This window comes from Bufo bufo, chromosome 6 (assembly GCF_905171765.1).
Source record: "Bufo bufo chromosome 6, aBufBuf1.1, whole genome shotgun sequence".
Classification (NCBI taxonomy): domain Eukaryota; kingdom Metazoa; phylum Chordata; class Amphibia; order Anura; family Bufonidae; genus Bufo; species Bufo bufo.
Window position 1 is genome coordinate 314,998,031 of NC_053394.1, and position 21,296 is coordinate 315,019,326.

Genomic DNA, 21,296 nt, shown 5'->3' on the forward strand with positions numbered 1-21,296 from the left:
TAGTCTTCCTGGGTTTCCATTCAATTAGCCTTGAGGCCACGCCCCATGCTCTCACCCACAGAGCGCTGTATTATTCCGTACAGTGACGTCAGAGCGGCCGTCAAATCAAACATGGCGGGTTCCTTGGTGTAGTTCCTGTCGCTTTATTATTCCGTACAGTGACGTAGAGCCGCCGTTAGAGCTCCTGAGCGCGGGCGGTGAGGCGGGAGAAGACAGAGGAGAGCACCATGCCCCGGGAGATCATCACGCTGCAGCTCGGCCAGTGCGGTAATCAAAGTCAGTATCACGGGGATAGCTGTTGTGTATGCTCCTAGGATGTTCCAGCATTGTATGTCTATGGGGCACTGGGCAGAGACAGGTGTGATCTGTGCTGGTCTGTGGGCTGTACAATTATACCATTATTACGGTGCAGCTGCTATATATATATATATATATATACCTACAATAGCAGTGAGTGATTTTCCGCTCCAGAAACCCTCAAATATTGTTGTGATTATGGAAATCCATAGGAAAATGCAAATATATATCATAAATATTTTAAAGGACCCAGTAACAGTCCTTAAGTTTCCAATATACTTATCATCCTGAAGTTGCGTGGATCGGCCGCAGCTCTTCGGACATTCTACATCTGCCGATGTCATGTCGTCCACCAGGTTTCCTGCCCGGTCTATGGACGGGGCCAGAACTGTCAGTCTCCCTGGCGCACGTGCAGATGAGGTGGGTTCAGGAGTTGGCACATGCGCCAGGGAGTTGAGCAGTTCTGGCCCCATCCTAGGCTGTGGAAGTGACGTCCCTGTCGAGAAACCCAGTAAAGGATATGAGGTTGTCGGAAGTGGGATTTCCAAAGAGCAGTGTAGCATGATCCGCGCCGATCCACACAACTTTAAGACGATGAGTGTATTACAAGCTTTTTAAGCAGGTACGGTAGGATAACTTAAAGGGTTGTCCAGTTTCTTCCAGGGTTCACCTGAAAAAATAACAGGTGAGGACTTACCTGACAGATCATGCGCCATCGCTGCACCTAGTCAGTGGTCTCGGCGGTGTATCTGATGAAGCCAGTGAATGGCTGCAGCGGCTAGGTGTTGTCAGTGTGACGTCACTGCTGCAGGTCAACATAGTGCGGCAAGGGAACTGTCAGCTTAGTACTTGCAAGTTTTTGGTTTTTTTTTTCCAGCCAGATCCTGGGGTTTGTCCTGAAACTTGGATTACCCCTTTAAGGCGACTAACTGCATCCTGGAAAGGCCCGTTAAAACTGGTCCATTGTGTTGCAATGAAATGTACATTACAACGAGCTCATTTAGCCACGTGCACTTGTCTTGATAGTACAAAAAGATCATTGGCTGCCCCCAGAACAGAGTGTCCCGCCACGATTATCATCACAACAGAGCTGGACAAGAGTCCGTCATCATGGGGGCTAAACATTAATGGCTGTGTCTGCCCTGCAGTCCTGTACACATCCAGCGCAGTGAGTGGCGCACACTTACTGTCACTAACACAGTCTCCGGCTGACAGATAGTGACAACCGCAGGTATGGACGGTCTCAATTTGGGGCTTTGGAGTAAGGGTCCAGCAAAACTGTTCGCAGCCAGGATTCCAGAGTAGCGCTGATCCCATAGAAATGAATGGGATTGCCGTGCAAGTCGCAGAAAACCCAACACAGCTGGATTTCTGGCGACTCGTGCTGTGCCATTCATTTCTATGGAATCGGCGCTACTCTGCGAACCTGGCCGCGACCAGTGTACCCGGACCTTATAGTCCTGGTCATGACGAACCCTGCTCATCTAGTGACCCTCCTCATGACTGATTGAACTAGACTGGCTGTGGATATTATAGCTTCACCACCACAGCCATAAAGACATATGGGGTCATTTATCAAACTGGTGTAAAGTAGAACTGGCTTAGTCGCCATAGCAACCAATCAGATTCCACTTTTCATTTTCCAAAGGAGCTGTGAAAAATGAAAGGTGGAATCTGATTAGGGGAATAACTTCTTCATGTACTGTATAGAACATGTAGTATGTCGGTATACACCGCCTCCTACATATAACCTATGTTCTCTGCAGGTGACACCCAGATTGTCTAGATCAGACTATAACTATATACCTAGCTCAGTTTAGAGGAGGCATGACAGGACATTTGGAGGTAGAAGGCCAGTGAGGCCTCAACATCCATTCAACCCATCTTCTGTGAATTCCTCTGAGCTTCTATCAGAGTGCCACAGTATAACACCTGTTATATACAAATGACGTGGCATCAGGTGGTCCCACCATACTGTAGGTCGGGTCAAGACTGTGGATTAGGATCTCCCTGTTGTGGGCAGAGGCTTCATTTCCCAGGAGAAGGCTGGATAATGTAGGGGGCGTCATCCATGTCAATCAGGGCAAGATGGGCTGAGTTATAGATGAAAACGGCAGACGGAGTGGACGCCCTGTGGACACTTGAGGTCTCATTTATGTATGACGTGGGGCATTTTAAGACTGATTTTTGGAAGGTGTGTTGTGCCACTGAGGGCAAACAATGATCCATTTAGAAAGGTCTTTACGGGGCCTTGAACGTGGCGGGACCGTACAGGTTAACTTCAAGGTTAACTGGTGCCCTCATTTAAAGTTGTCTGACTGTGAGAGGATCCCTTTAAAACATTGACCGTTTTGACCATTTCCACCCTTGCATGTGAATTATAAAATATAGGAGAGGAGATACATCAGTAGTGAAAGGCAAATGGAGTAGTTGCTCCTAGCAACCAATCAGAATCCATCTTTACATTTCTAGAGACCATTTGGGGAAGATGAAAACTGAAATCTGATTGGCTGCAATGGTTTACTCCATTTTTAATTTTTTTTTTGTGCTGTTTCTTGTCCCCTAACAGTCGGGTTTGAGTTCTGGAAGCAGCTGTGTGCAGAGCATGGCATCAGCCCAGAAGGGATTGTGGAAGAATTTGCGACTGAAGGCACCGATCGGAAAGATGTATTCTTCTATCAGGTAAGGATGGAGCTACGTTGCAATACCGTGCGCAACCTGTGGACAGGTGTGGTGCTGTTTTTAGAAGAAAGCAGCCATGTTTTTCTTATCCTGGACAACCCCTTTAAAGTTGGCCCATCCACTTTGTTGAACACTAATATTACTGTATGAAATTGTGAGGATGATTATGTCTGGACATTGGCTCATCCTGGTATATCTGATATGGATGTCACATAAATATTTTATATCCCTATACAGATTGCAGATACACGGGCTGGGGAGCATAAATAATAGATGATGAGCACTGGCCCTCGTCTTTGTGTGAACTTCCTTTCTGACAATGGTTCCACAGTTGGTTGGGCTGAAATAAAATTGGAAGCAGGAGTGCATTTTATATCTTGGGGGTAGTTACCCATCCGTAGTGGACAAGGGCGTCTAGCCTGACTGTTCAGATGGCTGGCCACATTTGTGGTGGGATGGTGACCTAAGCATGATATGTGATGTCATCATCTCTTCTGCACATAAAAATGTTCTCACTCTTGTATGTGATGAAGGCAACCTCTGCGTACGAGGGAGATGGTCATAAGTAACTTTGACTTGCGTTGGATGTTCTAGGCCGACGATGAGCACTATATACCTCGAGCAGTGCTGCTGGATCTGGAGCCGAGAGTTATCCACTCCATTTTAAACTCCCCATATGCCAACCTTTACAACCCCGAGAACATCTACCTATCCGAACATGGCGGAGGCGCTGGGAACAACTGGGCTAGTGGCTTTTCACAGGTAAGTGTGTATCATGCTGAGTGGATTGCTCCCTGTAACACAGACCAAGTTCTTCTCGTAGTAGTAGGCTTCATCCAGCGTCCCGTCTTCTGCTCTTTTCTCTGTTTCTACAGGAGTATAGTCTTTAGGTGAATGCATAGCCTAAAGGCTTTCAGTAGTCTGGCAGAATAGGGCATTTCAGTTTCCACCGTACATACTGTACAACAGAATTGATCCAGTACATGGACGATAATGGGGTCACAGATCTGTTCTCTTTGTTCTCCGTTACCTATGTCATGAGTGTTATTCTGTAATGTTAGTGTCGTTCATTTTATGAGTAAGACTTACATGATTTTTACTGCTTTTCTAGGGTGAGAAAATCCATGAAGATATATTTGACATTATTGATCGAGAAGCTGATGGCAGCGATAGTTTGGAGGTAAGTAGACGTGAAATCAAATGGAAACAGCGCTCCAGAAGGCGACCAAAATGGTCGCCAATGCGACTTACAATTGCAAAATGGCGACAAGACTTGAAGCGGCCATCATAGCGCTGATGCTCCAACCCGAGTAGCCACAATTGGGCAAAATACTGTTGCACAATCGCCCAAACTGTGCGTCTTGGCTCCTGAGGAAGTGCCGAGTGTATGTAGGCACGGAAACGCGTTGAGCTATGCATAACAATCGCCTCCTACTATGCGAGGCATACTGTTAGACGGGAATAGTCGCTTGTGAGGGCAGTAGTGAGTGACCGGTTGGTCACTTAAAGTCATAAGTCAATTAGAAATGAATGGGCGGCACTGCGCATCAGTTGCGGTCCAGGTGCACGGTCAAAAGGTAGATACCTCGATACTTGTAATAGAGAGACCAGCACTCCGTAATTCCAGTGATGAAAGAAAGGTTTCTTTATTCGTCACCCATATGTGACGCGCGTTTCGACACTAGTCTGTGTCTTTGTCAAAGTACAGGTGATAACAGCTCAAAGTAATATACAAATGGCACCATTAAATACAATTCAAATAACCCGCCTCCTAGCCACGTCAGTGGTCACATGGCAAAGGGGCGGACTGAACCGCCCCCAGCCATGTGATCAGTCACGGGGTCAGGGCGTCATACTGCTAAGCAACCCATCCAAACAGACTGACCATGAGTGGAATACGGTAAGGCATGTATCTGACCCATATATTATTATCTATCAGAGCGATCTTTGATCCTTTATACATCTGGTTTACACATTTTATGAGTAGCAATACATTAGAATTAGGCCGTCTCCTCCTCATGTAAAAAAATCATATGGTCACGGAAGCAGCAATGCCCGTCACATGATGTGTCACATGACATAGCACTGTTACGTCTCAGATCCAAAAAGTATTACAAAAAATATCAAGTCTCATAGAAGATAGATTGCGCTGCAGTATTGAAAATTCATGTCAGGTTCAAATACATTCCAGAGAATTGAGGTATCCATATTTGGTTACAAAACAACAGCATACATAGATACACAGTAACAATCCACAATTATTTACTGCACTCATTGAATCAGAGGAAACTACTCAGTGAATATTCCTTATTGAGGCCTTTGGGGGCAAGCGTCTCAAGTCGATGGATCCAATATGCTTCACGCTGGTGGAGCATCTGGATCCGATTTCCTCCACGTCGAGGTAGGGTCACTTCTTCTAAAATTTGAAAACGCAATTGTGAGATGCGGTGATTTTTTTCTTTAAAATGTTGGGGAATAGGTAACAAGATGTTTTCTTTCCTAATTGTGGACTTATGTTTTGCTACCCGGTCCTTCATACGCATCGTCGTCTCTCCAACATAGCACAACCCACAGGGACATTTAAGTAAATAGATCACAAAACTGCTGTCACATGTGAAATTAACCCCGAATGGGGATTTGTTGTCCTGTCTGAGGGTGTGCTATGTTGGAGCCTTTGATCACGTTAGAGCAGTGAACACAGTTAAGACAGGGAAATGTTCCCTTCCTGTACCATTAAATACAGCTGTTATCACCTGTACTTTGACAAAGACACAGACTAGTGTCGAAACGCGCGTCACATATGGGTGACGAATAAAGAAACCTTTCTTTCATCACTGGAATTACGGAGTGCTGGTCTCTCTATTACAAGTATTTAAAGTCATAAGTGACCTTGTTTATTAGTGGAGGCGTGTGGTATGGATTAGTGAGCGTAAGCAGAGTAAAGTACTTCATATATCTGCTTATCGCTCCATCCATTGATATGTGTGTATGGTAGGCTATATGTCAGGCATCCTCAACCTGTGGCCCTCCAGCTGTTGTAAACTACAACTCCCACAATGCCCTGCTGTAGGCTGATACCTGTAGGCTGTTCGGGCATGCTGGGAGTTGTAGTTTTGCAACAGCTGGAGGGTCGCAGTTTGAGGATGCCTGCTATATGTATTCAGCCATACAACGGACATGCCTCTTTAAGCCTGGTTATTTATTAGTGGGTGGTTATCCCCTATATTTTTAAACATTCTTTGATTTTTAACGTTCTTATCAGGCTAGTTAATTTTTGTGAATAAGAGACGTATACCTACAAACTGATTTAGTGTTAGTCCCTTGTCGCCATTTGCGCCTAGACCCCCCGCTGCTCTGCCGCTTTAAGAAATTTCATCCAGCAGAGACACACTGCTGGGTGAAGATCCGCCTGTCCCTCACACTACCCGGCATAGAGGGTGGGCGGGGCTTGGGTTCCCGCATCTTGTGCTCCCGCTTCCCGGCCATCGCTCGCGCAGTCACCGCCCGTTCACGTGTATTTAGCTACTGCACGAACAACGCTTGTTTCTATTGGATGGTTGTGTGTCTCCTCCTGTGTCCTGTTCGCTGATTGGCTTGTGAGTGTGGTGGGCGGAACAAGCGTCACCTGTGTGTTGTCCCAGCTGGCGTGCACAAAGATCCTGAGAAGGGGAATGGCCATGTTATGTGCTGTGTGACAACTTTGCAAATAAAGTTACATGTTCTTGTGAAGGGACGTGCTTGTAGTGGCCTACATGGTGTGTATTGACACTGACCAGTCCAGACAAATCTTTATCTTCAAAATGGAACTCGCTCCCTTTCCTCTTGCCACACTGCATAAAATTGTAGATGTCTGCTTGCTGTCAGTGAATGCAGACGCTTATGCTTACATCCAAAGCCTGCAATCCAGTGGTAAATGCCATGCTTTATCTACACTGATATTGTAACGGAACCTCAGCTACAATGTGTCAGTGTAGTTTGGTGCTGTACTCCTGGTGAGGCTAAGAGGGGTTGTACCCCAGCCCCTCTTAGTGGCTAAAAGGTTGTGGGGAGGAGAACATAGCATCCAAATCTAAATTATGTGCTTTAGGCCTCTTGCACACGATAGTATGTATTTTGCGGTCCGAGAAAAATAAGGATGACATCCGTGTGCATTGTCTTTTTTATTTATTTTTATTATAATTTATATGTATTTTAAATTTGGCGACAAAATTTTTCAGGTTAGGAGCCAATGGCTCCTTGATATTTTTTTTTTTTTAGTCTGGAGCACTGAGCAAGTACTAAGGGTCCATGTACATGGGCTTATGCACAGGGCAAGGAACCGTTCGTTCCCAATCATCGCCCGCTCTTTCGGCTGCATTCACAGGCAGCAGTTCTTCCCAGTGTATCAGATTAAATGATTGCCACTACGATCGTTTGTCCCCATACAGATTCATTTTTTGTTGGCAGCATGTCCTTGTATAAACAGGATGATGTGCTGCCGACTTATGGGCATTTTAGGTGCCACATGAAAGATGCAATCACCTGACAATCGAGTGTTTACTTATTCGCCTGGTGATGGACAGCACCTTTAAACTGGGCATTTATCTGGAATGAATGTTTCTACAAATATTTACCTCCATTCATTATCCTGACCCTAGGGGTCTTTATACACAGGCAGGTTCGGGGCCATACGATGGGCTAATCAACAATATTACTTAAGTGAATTGGTGGCCGATGCAAACTGTGTGTTAGTAAGATCGTTCATTCCTCCCCCTGTAAAGTTTGCATACTGTTGGCAGCACGTCCCTGTTTACATGGAGAGATGTGCTGCCAACAAATGGTTTTTATTTTAACATAAAAGATCCGAACATGAGGTCTCTGTGGGGTGGAGGGCTGTAATTGTGTGTTTATTTTTTGATGCCTCACTGATTTATTGTTCCCTTTTATAACAGGGATTCGTCCTGTGCCATTCCATCGCTGGCGGTACTGGTTCCGGTTTAGGTTCTTACCTATTGGAGAGATTAAATGACAGGTAGGTGTTGGGCTGTGGAGCGTCTTTGGATCTAGTTTGTCATATTTGCAGTTGTCAGAGCCCTGTCCGTAATAGCTCGTCATGATGTTATAGGCTTCAGACTTCTGCAGACCCACAGCAAATAACAGTTCAGTGCATGTAGTAGGGGGTTTTGGAAATCCAATACACAGAATAGGGGGCAAGCTGCTGATTTTCAAATCCACAGCATGTAATACATGGAGATGTGCAGCAAAGTCCACAACTGATGTCTTCCACTACGTCTGGGGTTGTTTTTCATGTATAAATCCGGTGGACTCTCTGCAGCCATCTAAGCTATAACTAGTTATGAATGCTGCAATGTGCTTCATAAAATGACCCATCCTCTGTTCTTTTATTTATTCCAGGTATCCCAAGAAGTTGGTTCAGACTTACTCTGTCTTCCCGAACCAGGATGAAATGAGTGACGTTGTCGTCCAGCCCTACAATTCCCTCCTGACGCTGAAGAGGCTGACACAAAATGCTGACTGTGTGGTAGGCCGACATGTTTGTAGGATGGTTTGAGTTGGCTCTTGGTGCATAATTAAAGGAACATTCAGTGCAAAACTGACCTACCGTAGTATGACTAGTTCAGGGCATGATTTTCAGAGAACACCAAAGAGAGAGATTCAGTATTACTTGTATTTCATTAATATAAATTCCTGCTCATTCTGGGCTGTGACGTCAGGGAGGCGGTCCTATCAGTGACTGACAGCTATCTCTGTATACCCAGTCATAGAGGGAAAGCTGTCAATCACTGATAGGACCGTCTCCTCGACTTCAAAGGCCAGAAGAAGCAGGAATTTAAATGAAAAAATGACAAGTTTTACAGAAACCATATATCAGTCTGCTCAGCTCCTCCTGCTCTTTAACATGCTGCTTGCAGCTCAGACATCATGTTCAACATTGTTCCCTTTAAATTCTTCTTGGTCGTAATAGCTGCCATTCTGGACTGTGTTTGTGTTAACGTTGCATCTCTTTGGGCTTTACTTAAGGTGCATTTAGATGGGATGGGGAGCAGTAGATTGTCGGGAAGGAAGCGTTCCTTCCCAACAGTCAGCTGCTCATTCAGTGGAGTTGAAAAGCTTTATTTACATGCAGCGATCTTCTCCACAGTATGAGAACAAGTGGTCGCTCGTCCTCATACAGCCGCATTGTTTCTGGGCAGCAGATCGCTGTTTAGACCGCATGATCTGCTGGCCAGAAATGATTGGTGTGCCTGCACGAACAACAGTTTCACACGATGAATGAAATTTTTCGTTGATTGGGTGATCGGCTGCACCTTTAGACAGGCAGAATGTCGGGAATGAGTGTTCGCAGGAACATTCATTCGCTATTATTGCCCCATCTAAATGCACCTCTAAAGCGCTTTTACACTGCACTGATGAGCAAAGAGTTATCAGTAAGGGCCTGTTCCTTCCTGACAATTGCCTGCTCATGAGTGAAGGTGAGGAGCTGTATTTACATGGAGTGATCACCTCCACTGTATGGAGATGAGTGATCGCCATTGCTCATATTTGTACTTATTCATTGTTTCTGGGCAGCAGATCGTGCTGTGTAAACGGGGATCTGCTGCCCAGAAATGATTGAGGTGCCTGCACGAAAGCTCATTTCACCCGATGATCGAGCACCAGGTGACCTGCAGCACGTTTATACAGGCAGATTATCGGAACAAGCGTTCGTAGGAGCCTTCGTTCCTAATAATCTGAAGAGTCTATATGAGCCTTTACATTTGTATTCTCTTTGCAGGTGGTTTTAGATAACACCGCATTGAACAGAATTGCTACAGACAGACTGCACATACAGAACCCATCCTTCTCCCAGATAAACCAGTTGGTGAGTACTTCTTGTGCAAGGTTTTCCTTGAATGCTGTCTGTCCACTTCACTATTGCTTTCTTCAGGCTATGAGCAGGGGTAGGGTTGGTTGTACCACCATGTCTGTCCTCTGTGATGTTAATGACTATAACTAAAGGCCCATTTACACATGGCTGTTATTGGTACACAACCAGAGCCACATTCACTGTTCAAAGAAAAAAGCTGAACCACCAGAAAATAAACAGCAAAATGAGTGAATTGCGACTGATTATGCAAGCCAATTGTATGTAGTATTTATGATGATAGTAAGTGTAGGATAGATGGGATATGCCCTAAATGTCTGATAGGTAATTGTTCCAGTTCTGGGTCCCTCCTATTCATTTAGACCAGTGGAACCCAAAGAGCCAAGTATCAGATGATCAGTTTTGCGTAGGCACAGCCCTCTCCACTATAGTCCATGGGGAGCTATGGAAACAGTGGAGCCAAGCCAAAGGATTGCATTGTTCAAGTTCTTTCTCAATCTGATAACTGTTGGAGAAACTGTTCGGAAGAGGAGCAGTTATTAGTAAGAAAAACATCGGGGAAGATACACTCCAAAATGCATACTGCTTAAAGGCGTTGTCCGAAGTATTGATTTTTTTTTTAAAGGCAGGTAACCATTTAGAGTAATAAAAAAGTTATGCTTACTCCCTTACCACCTCCTTTCCAGCACTACCGATCACTGACCTGGTCATCCATATTAGGTGGGACCCCACTCCATATATATGCATGCTTGGCCAGGCATGCATGATGTCTTGAAGGGGTCGTCTCTCCTCAGAAAATGTCATTTATTATGTAGCAAAAGTTTATACAAGCTACTTACCAATTTATTATCTGGATTCATTTTGCCATCACATTATACACTGCTTGTTTCCATGGTTACGACCACCCTGCAATCCAGTATCGGTGGCCGTACTTGCACACTATAGGAAAAAGCACAAGCCTACTCCCACAGTCCTGGCCACCAGAGAGGTAGATGCTTTTTCCTACAGTGTACAAGCAGGACCACCACTGCTGAATTGCAGGGTGGTTGTAACCATGGAAACTAGCAGTGTATAATGCGATGGAAAAATGGATCCAGCCAGCAAAGGAGGCAATATGGACAATCGCAATACATTAGTAAGCGCCTTGTATTAACTTTCTCTACGTGATAAATGCCATTTGCTGAAGTGAGACCTTCCCTTTAATGAGGAGAGGGTAGCAAGACGCTACTAGGCGACCCTAGCGGTTGCTTACGTCCCATGAGAACAAGAGGATCAGCATCTTTATATATAGCATGCCTGACCCTTCTTGGTCCCGAGATTTGCAGTCAGAGAGTCGGGACACCCCAATACACATTAGATGGCAGATTCAGCCAGCATTCATCTATTATGAGTAGTCACTTATATAGAAATAGGCCATATAGGGCTTTTACTGCTGACTGATAGATGGGCACTGAGTTGGCTCTGCTACATCCATGCCCTTCACAGCTCAGTAAATGGAATATTAAATCTTTAGGAAGGCATTAATATTAGTGATGACTAGGATTGTCCTGATGGGAGGATTAGGATTCAGTAGAAAGCAATCACAATGGCAGATAAATGCTTCAGCCTGCAGCGTGTTTAGGATTATAGGCCTTTAGGATGGTGCGGCACTCGATTTGACATGTCCTATGTATGTGTTCTACAGGTATCCACCATAATGTCCGCCAGCACTACAACCCTCCGTTATCCAGGCTATATGAACAATGATTTGATTGGGTTAATTGCATCTCTCATCCCCACACCACGTCTGCACTTCCTGATGACTGGATACACCCCGCTGACTACAGACCAATCGGTAAGTCAAAGCGGAAAACGACTACTCTTATCAGATGCTGTGGATGTACATTGCGTTGTATCTAAAATCAGTCTACTTCTATTAGAATGGAAAGTAGACGTTGGTTTCTGGATTTTTCTGAATGCCCTTTTAGGAAGTGTCTACCATTTCCTGCTGCTTACATAGCGCTGTACAGAGGTTGTCACCAGTCGCACTGGTCTCTGTCCCCATTCAGGTTCACATTCATATTTTCCTAGTTTAAACACACAATCGGATCTGTCACTATCGCCTACAAGCCAGTGATTAGCAGCGTACATCACCATGTATGCAGAAAACGCTGACATGTAGTCAGTCTTGGGACTTGCTGCAGGTTAATCCGCAGAACTCTTGCCAGTAATTCCAGTTATGGTTATCTTTTGACAAGTCTATATGAACGGTTACAATTTGTGTGAAGTATGTGTGCTGTGACTCCTGCCTGTCGCTAAAATGAAGGGGCTGCAGCATTTAGGACTGTGCCTTGCCTCCTGATGGCCTCTCTCACTTTTGGACAGGAAAGTCAGTCAGTTGGTAGATTATAATTCATAGATCACTATGTGGTCTCAGATAAACGGCACACTCCTAATTTATAGATCAACCACAGAAAAGAGTGCATAACACACCAATAATGAATCCTAAAATGTAATGTTTATTAATAACAAGTATTAAAAAATGATATATTCACAGTACATGATTGTGAATAAGTGGGGAAAAGAACACAGGGGCACATCACCTCAGATAAAAGCTCTTCAACTGTAACAAAATGCAACAATATAGTGACCTATGAAGATGATAATAACAAATCCCGGGTACAGGGTATGGCGGTTGGGTCTGTATAAAGTGCATGTGAATGTACTGGTGTGCCAAAAAGTGACCAATGCGTAGAGTAAGTAAAAAAGTAACAAAAATGTATACTCGCTAACTACAGATACAACATAGATGGTAACATACCGATTGGAAGATAGATGGTCATCACCCTTTTATTGCTTATCTTCCATTCGGTATGTTGCCATCTATGTTATTTCTGTAGTTAACGAGTATACATGTTTGTTACTTTTTTACTTACTCTACGCATTGGTCACTTTTTGGCACACCAGTACATTCACATGCACTTTATACAGACCCACCCACCATACCCTGTACCCGGGATCTGTTATTATCATCTTCATAGGTCACTATATTGTTACACCTGGCCCCCGTTACTTTTTTGCTTACTCTACGCATTGGTCACTTTTTGGCACACCAGTACATTCACATGCACTTTATACAGACCCGACCGCCATACCCTGTACCCGGGATCTGTTATTATCATCTTCATAGGTCACTATATTGTTGCATTTTGTTAGTTGAAGAGCTTTTATCTGAGGTGATGTGCCACTGTGTTCTTTTCCCCACTTATTCACAATCATGTACTGTGAATATCATTTTTTAATACTTGTTATTAATAAACATTACATTTTATGATTCATTATTGGTGTGTTATGCACTCTTTTTTTTCTGTGGTTTATCTAGATTATAATGCATGCTGATAACTTGTTCTGGGACCCCCACGATCTTGAGAACGGGGTCCCATGTTCCCTGTTCCTTCTAACTGCTGTACTTGTCTGTCAGTCCCATAAGATTTTGAATGGAGCAGCAGTGCTCATGCTTGGGAGCCTCTCTTCTTCTTGTTGTGGGGGTGTAGTGAGAAGGAACGGGGGACATAGAACCTCTGAGAAAAACCTCTCGGGGCTCTACCACTAATCAACGCAAAGGATCAGTAGGTCCCCACAATTTTCCATTATTTACATCTTGGGCCTGGTGGTGATCCGGCCATGCAACTGTTTGCATGGCCGACACCCAGCATTTGCACCGGATTGGTGCCACGGTCCCTCCTGTGACAGATGTCAGGAGATCAAAGAGACTGGCTACACGTGAAGGAATCTAACAGCCTCTTCTGGCTGTGCAGTTGATGGCTTCATTTGGGTTTTGGTCTTGGAAGAGCTGGTGTGTTGTCCTCTCTGGAGTCCGTGCTCGTCCATCTCTTCAGAAGTTAAGTGTCTTGCACCTTAGTGTTTTGTTGTTCCTTCCCTTGTCTGTTGCTACTAGGCATCAGCGAGACTCTGGTTCCTTCAACTGAGAAGGATCCGGCCGCCTCATGCCCAGCCTTTATCTCTAGGGCTCCTTATGGTCTCCATGGTCTCAGGTTACGGTGTATGGGCATTCCTACCTTCGTGGTGTGCCCATACGAATAGGAGACAGGGCAAGGAGTAGGGTTATTTAGGAGGTGACCCTTTTCCCTAGCGTTGAGGCCTAGTGGCTTTTCCCTTCCCTCCTGTTGTCGGTGTGGTGTTCCCTCTCATACCTCACTCGTGACATTATCAACCGCCATTTTTGTTCGGATCAGTGCAGCTATGGATCCTATGTCTGCACTGGTCGAACAGCTGCAGGATTTGTCTAGCTGACCTCTGTGCGACTGTCTTGCAGATCCAGAGACCACAGGCGATGAACCTAAGGTTGCTCTCCCGGACAGATTTTCTGGGGGTAGTGACAATTTCGTTCGGTTCAGGGAGTCATGTAAATTATACTTTAAGCTGCGCCCATACTCTTCTGGGGATGAGAGCCAACGTGTAGGTATGATCATTTCATTGCTTAAAGGTGACTCCCAGTCTTGGGCTTTTTCTCTGCTAATCGGATCACCGTCCCTGCAGTCGGTAAAGGAATTTTTTAGAGCCTTGGGTCTTATTTACGATGACCCGGATCGGATCTCTCAGGCCGAGACCAAGTTACGTGGTTTACGGCAGGGAGAGCGCTCCACGGAGACCTATTGCTCTGAATTTAGGAGATGGGCTACGGATACGGAGTGGAATGATCCTGCTCTCTATAGCCAATTCTGTCAGGATCTGAGAGGCTGAAGGACGTGTTGGCTTTTCTTGAGCGTCCTGAGTCATTGAAAGCAGCTATGTCTCTTGCCTTATGTCTTGATAGATGCCTGAGGGAGAGATCTAGGGTTCCTCACCCCCAGGACGTACTGTCTAATAATGTGGCGGCTTCCTTTGACACTTATTGTGGAGAGTCACCTGTGGTTACGCCTTGCGACGAGCCTACACAGCTAGGGGGAGATACTCCTGGAACTGCTGGCAAGAGCTTTGGTCATATGAAGGGAATCTGTTTTTGTTGTGGAAAGAAGGGAATTTTGTGAATATTTATCCATACATTCAGCGTCAAGGTGAAAAAAAAGTTTAATCCCCAAATTACTATTAGTGGTGTGGGTGGGGACCCAGAAAACGTACTTTTGTCATTTACTAGTGGTACCCGATTTCTCCTGTTTGCCGAGGTGGCGCTAGAGTCCAAAACTGTGGAAATCAAGGTATTTATCGACAGTGGGGTAAGGGTTAACCTGATTGATGGACAGTTCATTCGTATTCATGGGTTGACTACTAGTGCATTAGAGAAAAGTATTTCTGTCTTTGCAATTGATTCTGCACCTCTTACCCAGAAATGCTTGTCATAGGTGGTGAATGACATCCATTTAGGAGTGAGTGATTTTCATCAGGAAGCCATTTCATGTTTTGTCTTGGAGGGTCTGCCTGCTCCAGTGGTTTTGGGCTTACCATGGTTAAGCAAACCTAACCCGACCATCGACTGGCAAGCGAGACAGATTCTTGGTTGGAGTGAATTTCGCATAGAAAACGGTCTTAATACATCGTTCTCTGTGGTTACAACTAAAACGGTACCCTCGTTCATTTCCGTATTTTCTGAGAGTGGTAGCCAGGAGTTACCTCTGCATCGGGAGTATGATTGTCCCGTCAATCTTATTCCCGGAGCTAAACTGCCCAAATCTCGGTTGTATAATCTTTTGGAACCCGGAAGAAAGACCATTCGAGAGTATATCACCAAGAGTTTAGCGAAGGGACATATCAGACCATCCAAATCCCCAGTGGCTGCTGGGTTTTTCTTTGTAAAAAAAAAAAAAATGGTACTCTTAGACCATGTCTGGACTTCCGTGAGCTAAACCGTATTACCGTCCGTGATTCTTACCCTCATCCTTTTGATTCCGGATTTGTTTAATCAGATTCTGTGCCAAGGTGTTCTCTAAATTGGATCTGAGGGGGGCATATAATTTGGTAAGGATCAAGGAGGGGGACAAATGGAAGACTGCTTTTAAAAGGGAGTCTTTCACCAAATATGACCATTACAGACCACTCAGATCAGGTTCTCCATTACATTCCCCAGATTACTATGGTACCTTTCATATTGCAGTCCATCGCCGATTTGCTCCAAAAAACACTTTTATACCATATGGTAATTAGGTTCTGAAGGTGCCCAGGGGCGGCGTTCATGCGGCCGGTGCCTAGGCCCCTCTGCGCTTTGCTTACAAAACCCCTCCTCTTTAACCCCTCTTGCCCTCCCTTGTTTAATCTGATTGCCTTCTCCTCTCCGTCTGAAATCCCGCGCCCTCGCCGCTCCACTCATTCTCGGCGCGTGTGCACTGCATTGCCCATTATGGGCAGAGGAACAGGGACTTTCAATTCGCATGCGCCAGCCTGCGCAACTCGATCCAGCCGGCGGAGGCACGGGATTTCAGACGGAGAGGAGGAGGTATTCCGATTAAACAAGGGCCAGAGGGGTGAAAGAGGACGGGTTTGGGAAGCAAAGCGCAGAGGGGCCTGGGCACTGGCCGCATGAACGCCGCCCCTGGGCACCTTCAGAACCTAATTACCATATGGTATAAAAGTGTTTTTTTGGAGCAAATCGGCGATGGACTGCAATATGAAAGGTACCATAGTAATCTGGGGAATGTAATGGAGAACCTGATCTGAGTGGTCTGTAATGGTCATATTTGGTGAAAGACTCTTTAATACCCCTGAGGGTCATTTTGAGAATCTGGTCATGCATTTTGGGTTAACCAATGCTCCTGCGGTTTTTCAACACTTTCTCAATGACATCTTTCATCATCTGGTGGGCAGGTTTGTTGTTGTATATCTGGATGACATACTCATTTATTCTCCTGACATGGAGACTCATCAGGATCACGTGAGACAGGTGTTACAGATCCTAAGAGAGAATAAGTTGTATGCTAAGATGGTGAAGTGTGTATTTGCTGTTCAGGAGGTGCAATTCCTAAGTTACTTACTCTCATCTTCAGGTTTTCAAATGGATCCCGAGAAAGTCTGTGCTGTGTTGGACTGGGATCAACACGAAAATCTGAAAGCTCTTATGCGGTTTTTGGGGATCACCAACTACTACCGTAAATGAATCTCTAATTATTTGACTGTGGTTAAACCTTTAACTGACATGACTAGAAAGGGTTCTAATATCTCTCTGGTCTGATGCGGCATTACAAGCCTTTTCAGCGGTAAAGGAATGTTTTGATTCGGACCCTACATTGGTGCAACCGGACGTGTCACAGCCATTCATTGTAGAAGTTGATGCATCCGAGGTGGGGGTAGGAGCAGTTTTGTCACAGGGTCCTTCACCTAGTAAATGGCGCCTATGTGCTTTCTTTCTAAAAAAAAAAAAAAAAAACTCTCGGCTGCTGAAAGAAATTATGATGTGGGTAATAGAGTTAGCAAATCTGGAAAACTCAGCAATGGCCACAGGACTGGAAAAGGTCAATTTACATCCCAATCCAAAGAAGGGCAATGCCAAAGTGTTCAAACTACCGAACAATTGCCCTCATCTCAAATGCTAGCAAGGTTATTCTAAAGATTCTACAAGCTAGGCTTCAGCAATATGTGAACCGAGGACTACTGGAAGAACAAGCTGGTTTTCGAAGAGGCAGGGGAACCAGAGATCAAATTGCCATCCTTCGCTGGATTATGGAGAAAGCAAGAGAGTTCCAGAAAAAACATCTACTTCTGCTTCATTGACTACACCAAAGCCTTTGATTGTGTGGATCACAAGAAATTATGGCAAGTTCTTAGGTGATCTGGTACTCCCATCTTTTTAACATGTCTCCTGAGGAACTAAGGCATCCCTTCCCTCCCAGAATTCCAGAGGAGCATGTATGGCCTATAAGTCTCCTCACACTGATTTAAGGTGCTCTCTCCCTAAGGAGAGTTAGTTCCCTCCTGATTGTATGCAGGTCAAGAAACAACTGTTAGAACTGTACATGGAACAACTGATTGGTTCAATATCGGAAAGGGAGTATGGCAAGGCTGTGTATTATCACCCTATTTATTTAACTTCTATGCAGAATATATCATGCAAAATGCTGGACTGGATAAAGCAAAAGCTGGAATTAGAATTGCTGGAAGAAATATCAACATCCTCAGATATGCAGATGATATGACTCTTATGGCAGAAAGTGAAGAAGAATTAAGGAGCCTCTTGATGAGGGTGAAAGAGGAGAGTGCAAAAGTTGGCCTAAGTCTCAACATTAAAAAAACTAAGATCATGGCATCAGGATCTATCCCCTCCTGGCAAATAGAGGGGGAAGAAATGGAAGCATTATTAGATTTGTTTTCCCCTCACCCATGACGGCACCCAGTGCGACTCAGGACCTCCCATCAGGACAGGAAACCTGAGAAGATAAAAAGGACACACCTCCACCCAACACCTGTTCAGGTTTCCTGTCCTCCGGATGGGAGTTCCTGAGAAGCAGCAGTAATACTGCACGACATACCTCAGAAGAAGAAGGTCCAGTTTTTAGGGAAGAATAGGGGTAAAAAAGCATCCTGCGGGGTTATTGCCAGATGGGTAAAGAAGGCCATAACAAGGGCTTACATCTCCTTGGGTCTTTCCCCTCCTTCTGGGTTCGGGGCCCATTCTACTCGGGCAGTGTCTACTTCATGGGCTGAAAGAGCTGATGTGTCCTTAGCTCAGATTTGTAGGGCAGCTACGTGGAGTTCCCCACATACCTTTCTCAGACATTATAGGTTGCAGCTCCATTCTGACGCCTCATTTGGGCAGAAGGTCCTGCAGGCTGTAGCCCCCCCCTAGACTCTACTTATAGTCTATCTCGCACTGGGTGCCGTCATGGGTGAGGGGAAAACAACATTACTTACCGGTAATCGTTTTTCTCGATACCCATGACGGCACCCGATAGTTCCCTCCCCATATATAGATACAGATTCGGATACATTTATAAAAATATATAAAGTATCAGTCAGGTCTATATGAAGTAATATAGATTTAATAAAAAAAAAAAAAAAAAAAAAGAAAGAATAAGAGGGTCTTTAATCCCTTATCACTTCTCTCCGGAGAACAATTTATTTCTTCCACTGGTGTTGGGTGGAGGTGTGTCCTTTTTATCTTCTCAGGTTTCCTGTCCTGATGGGAGGTCCTGAGTCGCACTGGGTGCCCTCATGGGTATCGAGAAAAACGATTACCGGTAAGTAATGTTGTTTTCTTGGGCTCAAAGATCACTGCAGATGGTGACTGCAGCCATGAAATTAAGACATTTGCTTCTTGGAAGGAAAGCAATGACAAACTTAAACAGTGTAATTAAAAGCAGAGATGTCACCTTGCCAACAAAAGTTTGTATGGTCAAAGCCATGGCTATTCCTGTAGTAATGTATGGGTGTGAGAGTTGGACCATAAGGAAGGCTGAGCGTTGAAGAATCGATGCATTCGAACTGTGGTGCTGGAGAAGACTTCTGAGAGTTCCATTGACCGCAAGAAGATCCAATCAATCAATCCTTAAAGAAATTAACCCAGATTGTTCAATGGAAGGAGCAATACTGAAGCTAAAGCTGAAATACTTTGGACACATAATGAGAAGGCAAGAGTCATAGGAGAAGACCCTGATGCTGGGAAAGATCAAAGGCAAAAGGAGATGGAGACGGCAGAGAATGAGATGGCTGGATAGTATCATGGAAGCAACAAACGTGAGCTTAGGCAAGCTTCAAGAGACAGCGGAAGATAGAGGGGCCTGGCGTGCTGTGGTCCATGAGGTCGCAAAGAGTCGAGCAGGACTGAATTGTGACTGAACACAATAGAGTTGCTGGCCATTAAGTTGGCTTTTGAGGAATGGCGTCCTTGGTTGGAAGGAGCAATTTATCCTATCACGGTGATTACTAACCACAAAAATCTGGCTTACCTGGAGTCGGCTAAGCGACTGAACCCTAGGCAGGCCAGATGGTCGTTGTGTTTCACCAGATTTAACTTCATCGTCACCTACCACCCTGGGGTTAAGAATGTCAAGGCGGGGGCGGGGATTCTAAAGATCCTAGTCCTATTTTGTCTAAAGGGGTAGTTATATCTGACCTTGAGGCAAAGGTGTTAGAAGCCCAGGAAGATGCACCAGACTCGTGCCCCCGGTAGAAGTTGTTTGTTCCTGCTGAGTTACGTCACAAGGTATTCGAGGAACATCACTGTACGGTGATTGCTTGACACCCTGGGAGTAGATCCATTGTGCATCTCATCTCTCGTAGATTTTGGTGGCCGGGGTCGCGTAAATGTGTTGAGGACTGTGTCGGCCTGTAGTACCTGTGCACGTGCTAAGGTGACACATACTCTGCCTTCCGGATCTCTTCTTCCATTGCCCATCCCGTCCAGACCTTGGACTCATTTGTCCATGGATTTTATCGCGGATTTACAGAATTGTTCTTGAAAAATCATGATTTTGTTGATTGTTTTAGTAAAATTGCTCATTTTATAGCATTTCCTGCTTTACCTAATGCCAAAACTCTTGCACAGGTGTTTGTCGATAACATTGTGAAACTACATGGCATTCCCTCTGATGTGGTGCCTGATCGGGGGACTCAGTTTGTTTCCAGATTCTGGAAGGCGTTCTGTGCTCCACTGGGGGTACAGTTGTCCTTCTCTTCGGCTTTTCATCCGCAGTCGAACGGACAGACTGAGCGCGCTAATCAGAATCTGGATACTTACTTGAGATCAGGGTGGATAAAAATCAATGATTTAAAAAATAAATAAATAAAAACAGATTTTTGGGGATTTTAAATCTGATTTATTTATTTAGGCTATGAGCTGTGCGCTGCGATTGGCCAGCGCTGCAGCAAGGGACACGCCTCATACAAGAAATCAGTCAGAGGGAGCGCAGACACCGGAGCCTATACCGGGCGAACGGAGCGGCGCCCAGACATACTAGTAAGTGCAGGGGGACCCCTGGGCGCCGCTCTGCCCACTGATATAGTTAGTTTTTAGTTTCTACAGTAGTGAAAGGTCCTCTTTAGTGGAGATGTGACCAAGGCCTAATACCATGCTGTTGCTTAGGACTGGAGCTGATTAATTTCCATAATATGGATAACCAGGGCTCATTTTCTATAACACGCTTGGGGACTGTGCTAATGCCTGACCCCTCTAGCTAATTCAATATCCGCTGCCAGGACTGAGTGTAGAAGATTGGTGTGCATCATCCATCTGTTGTCCGTGTCAGGAGAGCCACATGTCATTTTACCTAATCTGTCCAGTCATGCTTTTTATAAGTGTCTGCATCCACAAGTGATTAAACCCATATTTTGCTCCCTGCATTCATCAAGGATATTCCTAGGAGAAGCAGATCTAAGAGCCTAATGGACTATAAGAGGGTACATCTGTGTGTGACTATCGATTTATTATTTTTCCACTCTTGATAGATTGACCTTGTAGTACTACTACTCCATCTTCCTGTGTGCTCTGCCTAAATGTTATGTTAAAGAAACCTTCTATAAAAATTGC

General features: G+C 44.9%; 1 protein-coding gene across 1 annotated transcript in view; it reads left to right on the forward strand.

The window, feature by feature from the left end:
- The first annotated feature begins 99 nt into the window (after positions 1 to 99).
- The window catches only part of TUBG1 (tubulin gamma 1), a 31,445-nt gene continuing 10,248 nt past the window's right edge, over positions 100 to 21,296 (forward strand). The window contains exons 1-8 of the mRNA XM_040438755.1: positions 100 to 276; positions 2,867 to 2,979; positions 3,574 to 3,741; positions 4,091 to 4,159; positions 7,911 to 7,990; positions 8,374 to 8,500; positions 9,755 to 9,841; positions 11,529 to 11,678. Coding sequence (XP_040294689.1) covers positions 228 to 276; positions 2,867 to 2,979; positions 3,574 to 3,741; positions 4,091 to 4,159; positions 7,911 to 7,990; positions 8,374 to 8,500; positions 9,755 to 9,841; positions 11,529 to 11,678 — 843 coding nt within the window. The 5' untranslated portion in view covers positions 100 to 227. The remainder of the gene's footprint in view (positions 277 to 2,866; positions 2,980 to 3,573; positions 3,742 to 4,090; positions 4,160 to 7,910; positions 7,991 to 8,373; positions 8,501 to 9,754; positions 9,842 to 11,528; positions 11,679 to 21,296) is intronic.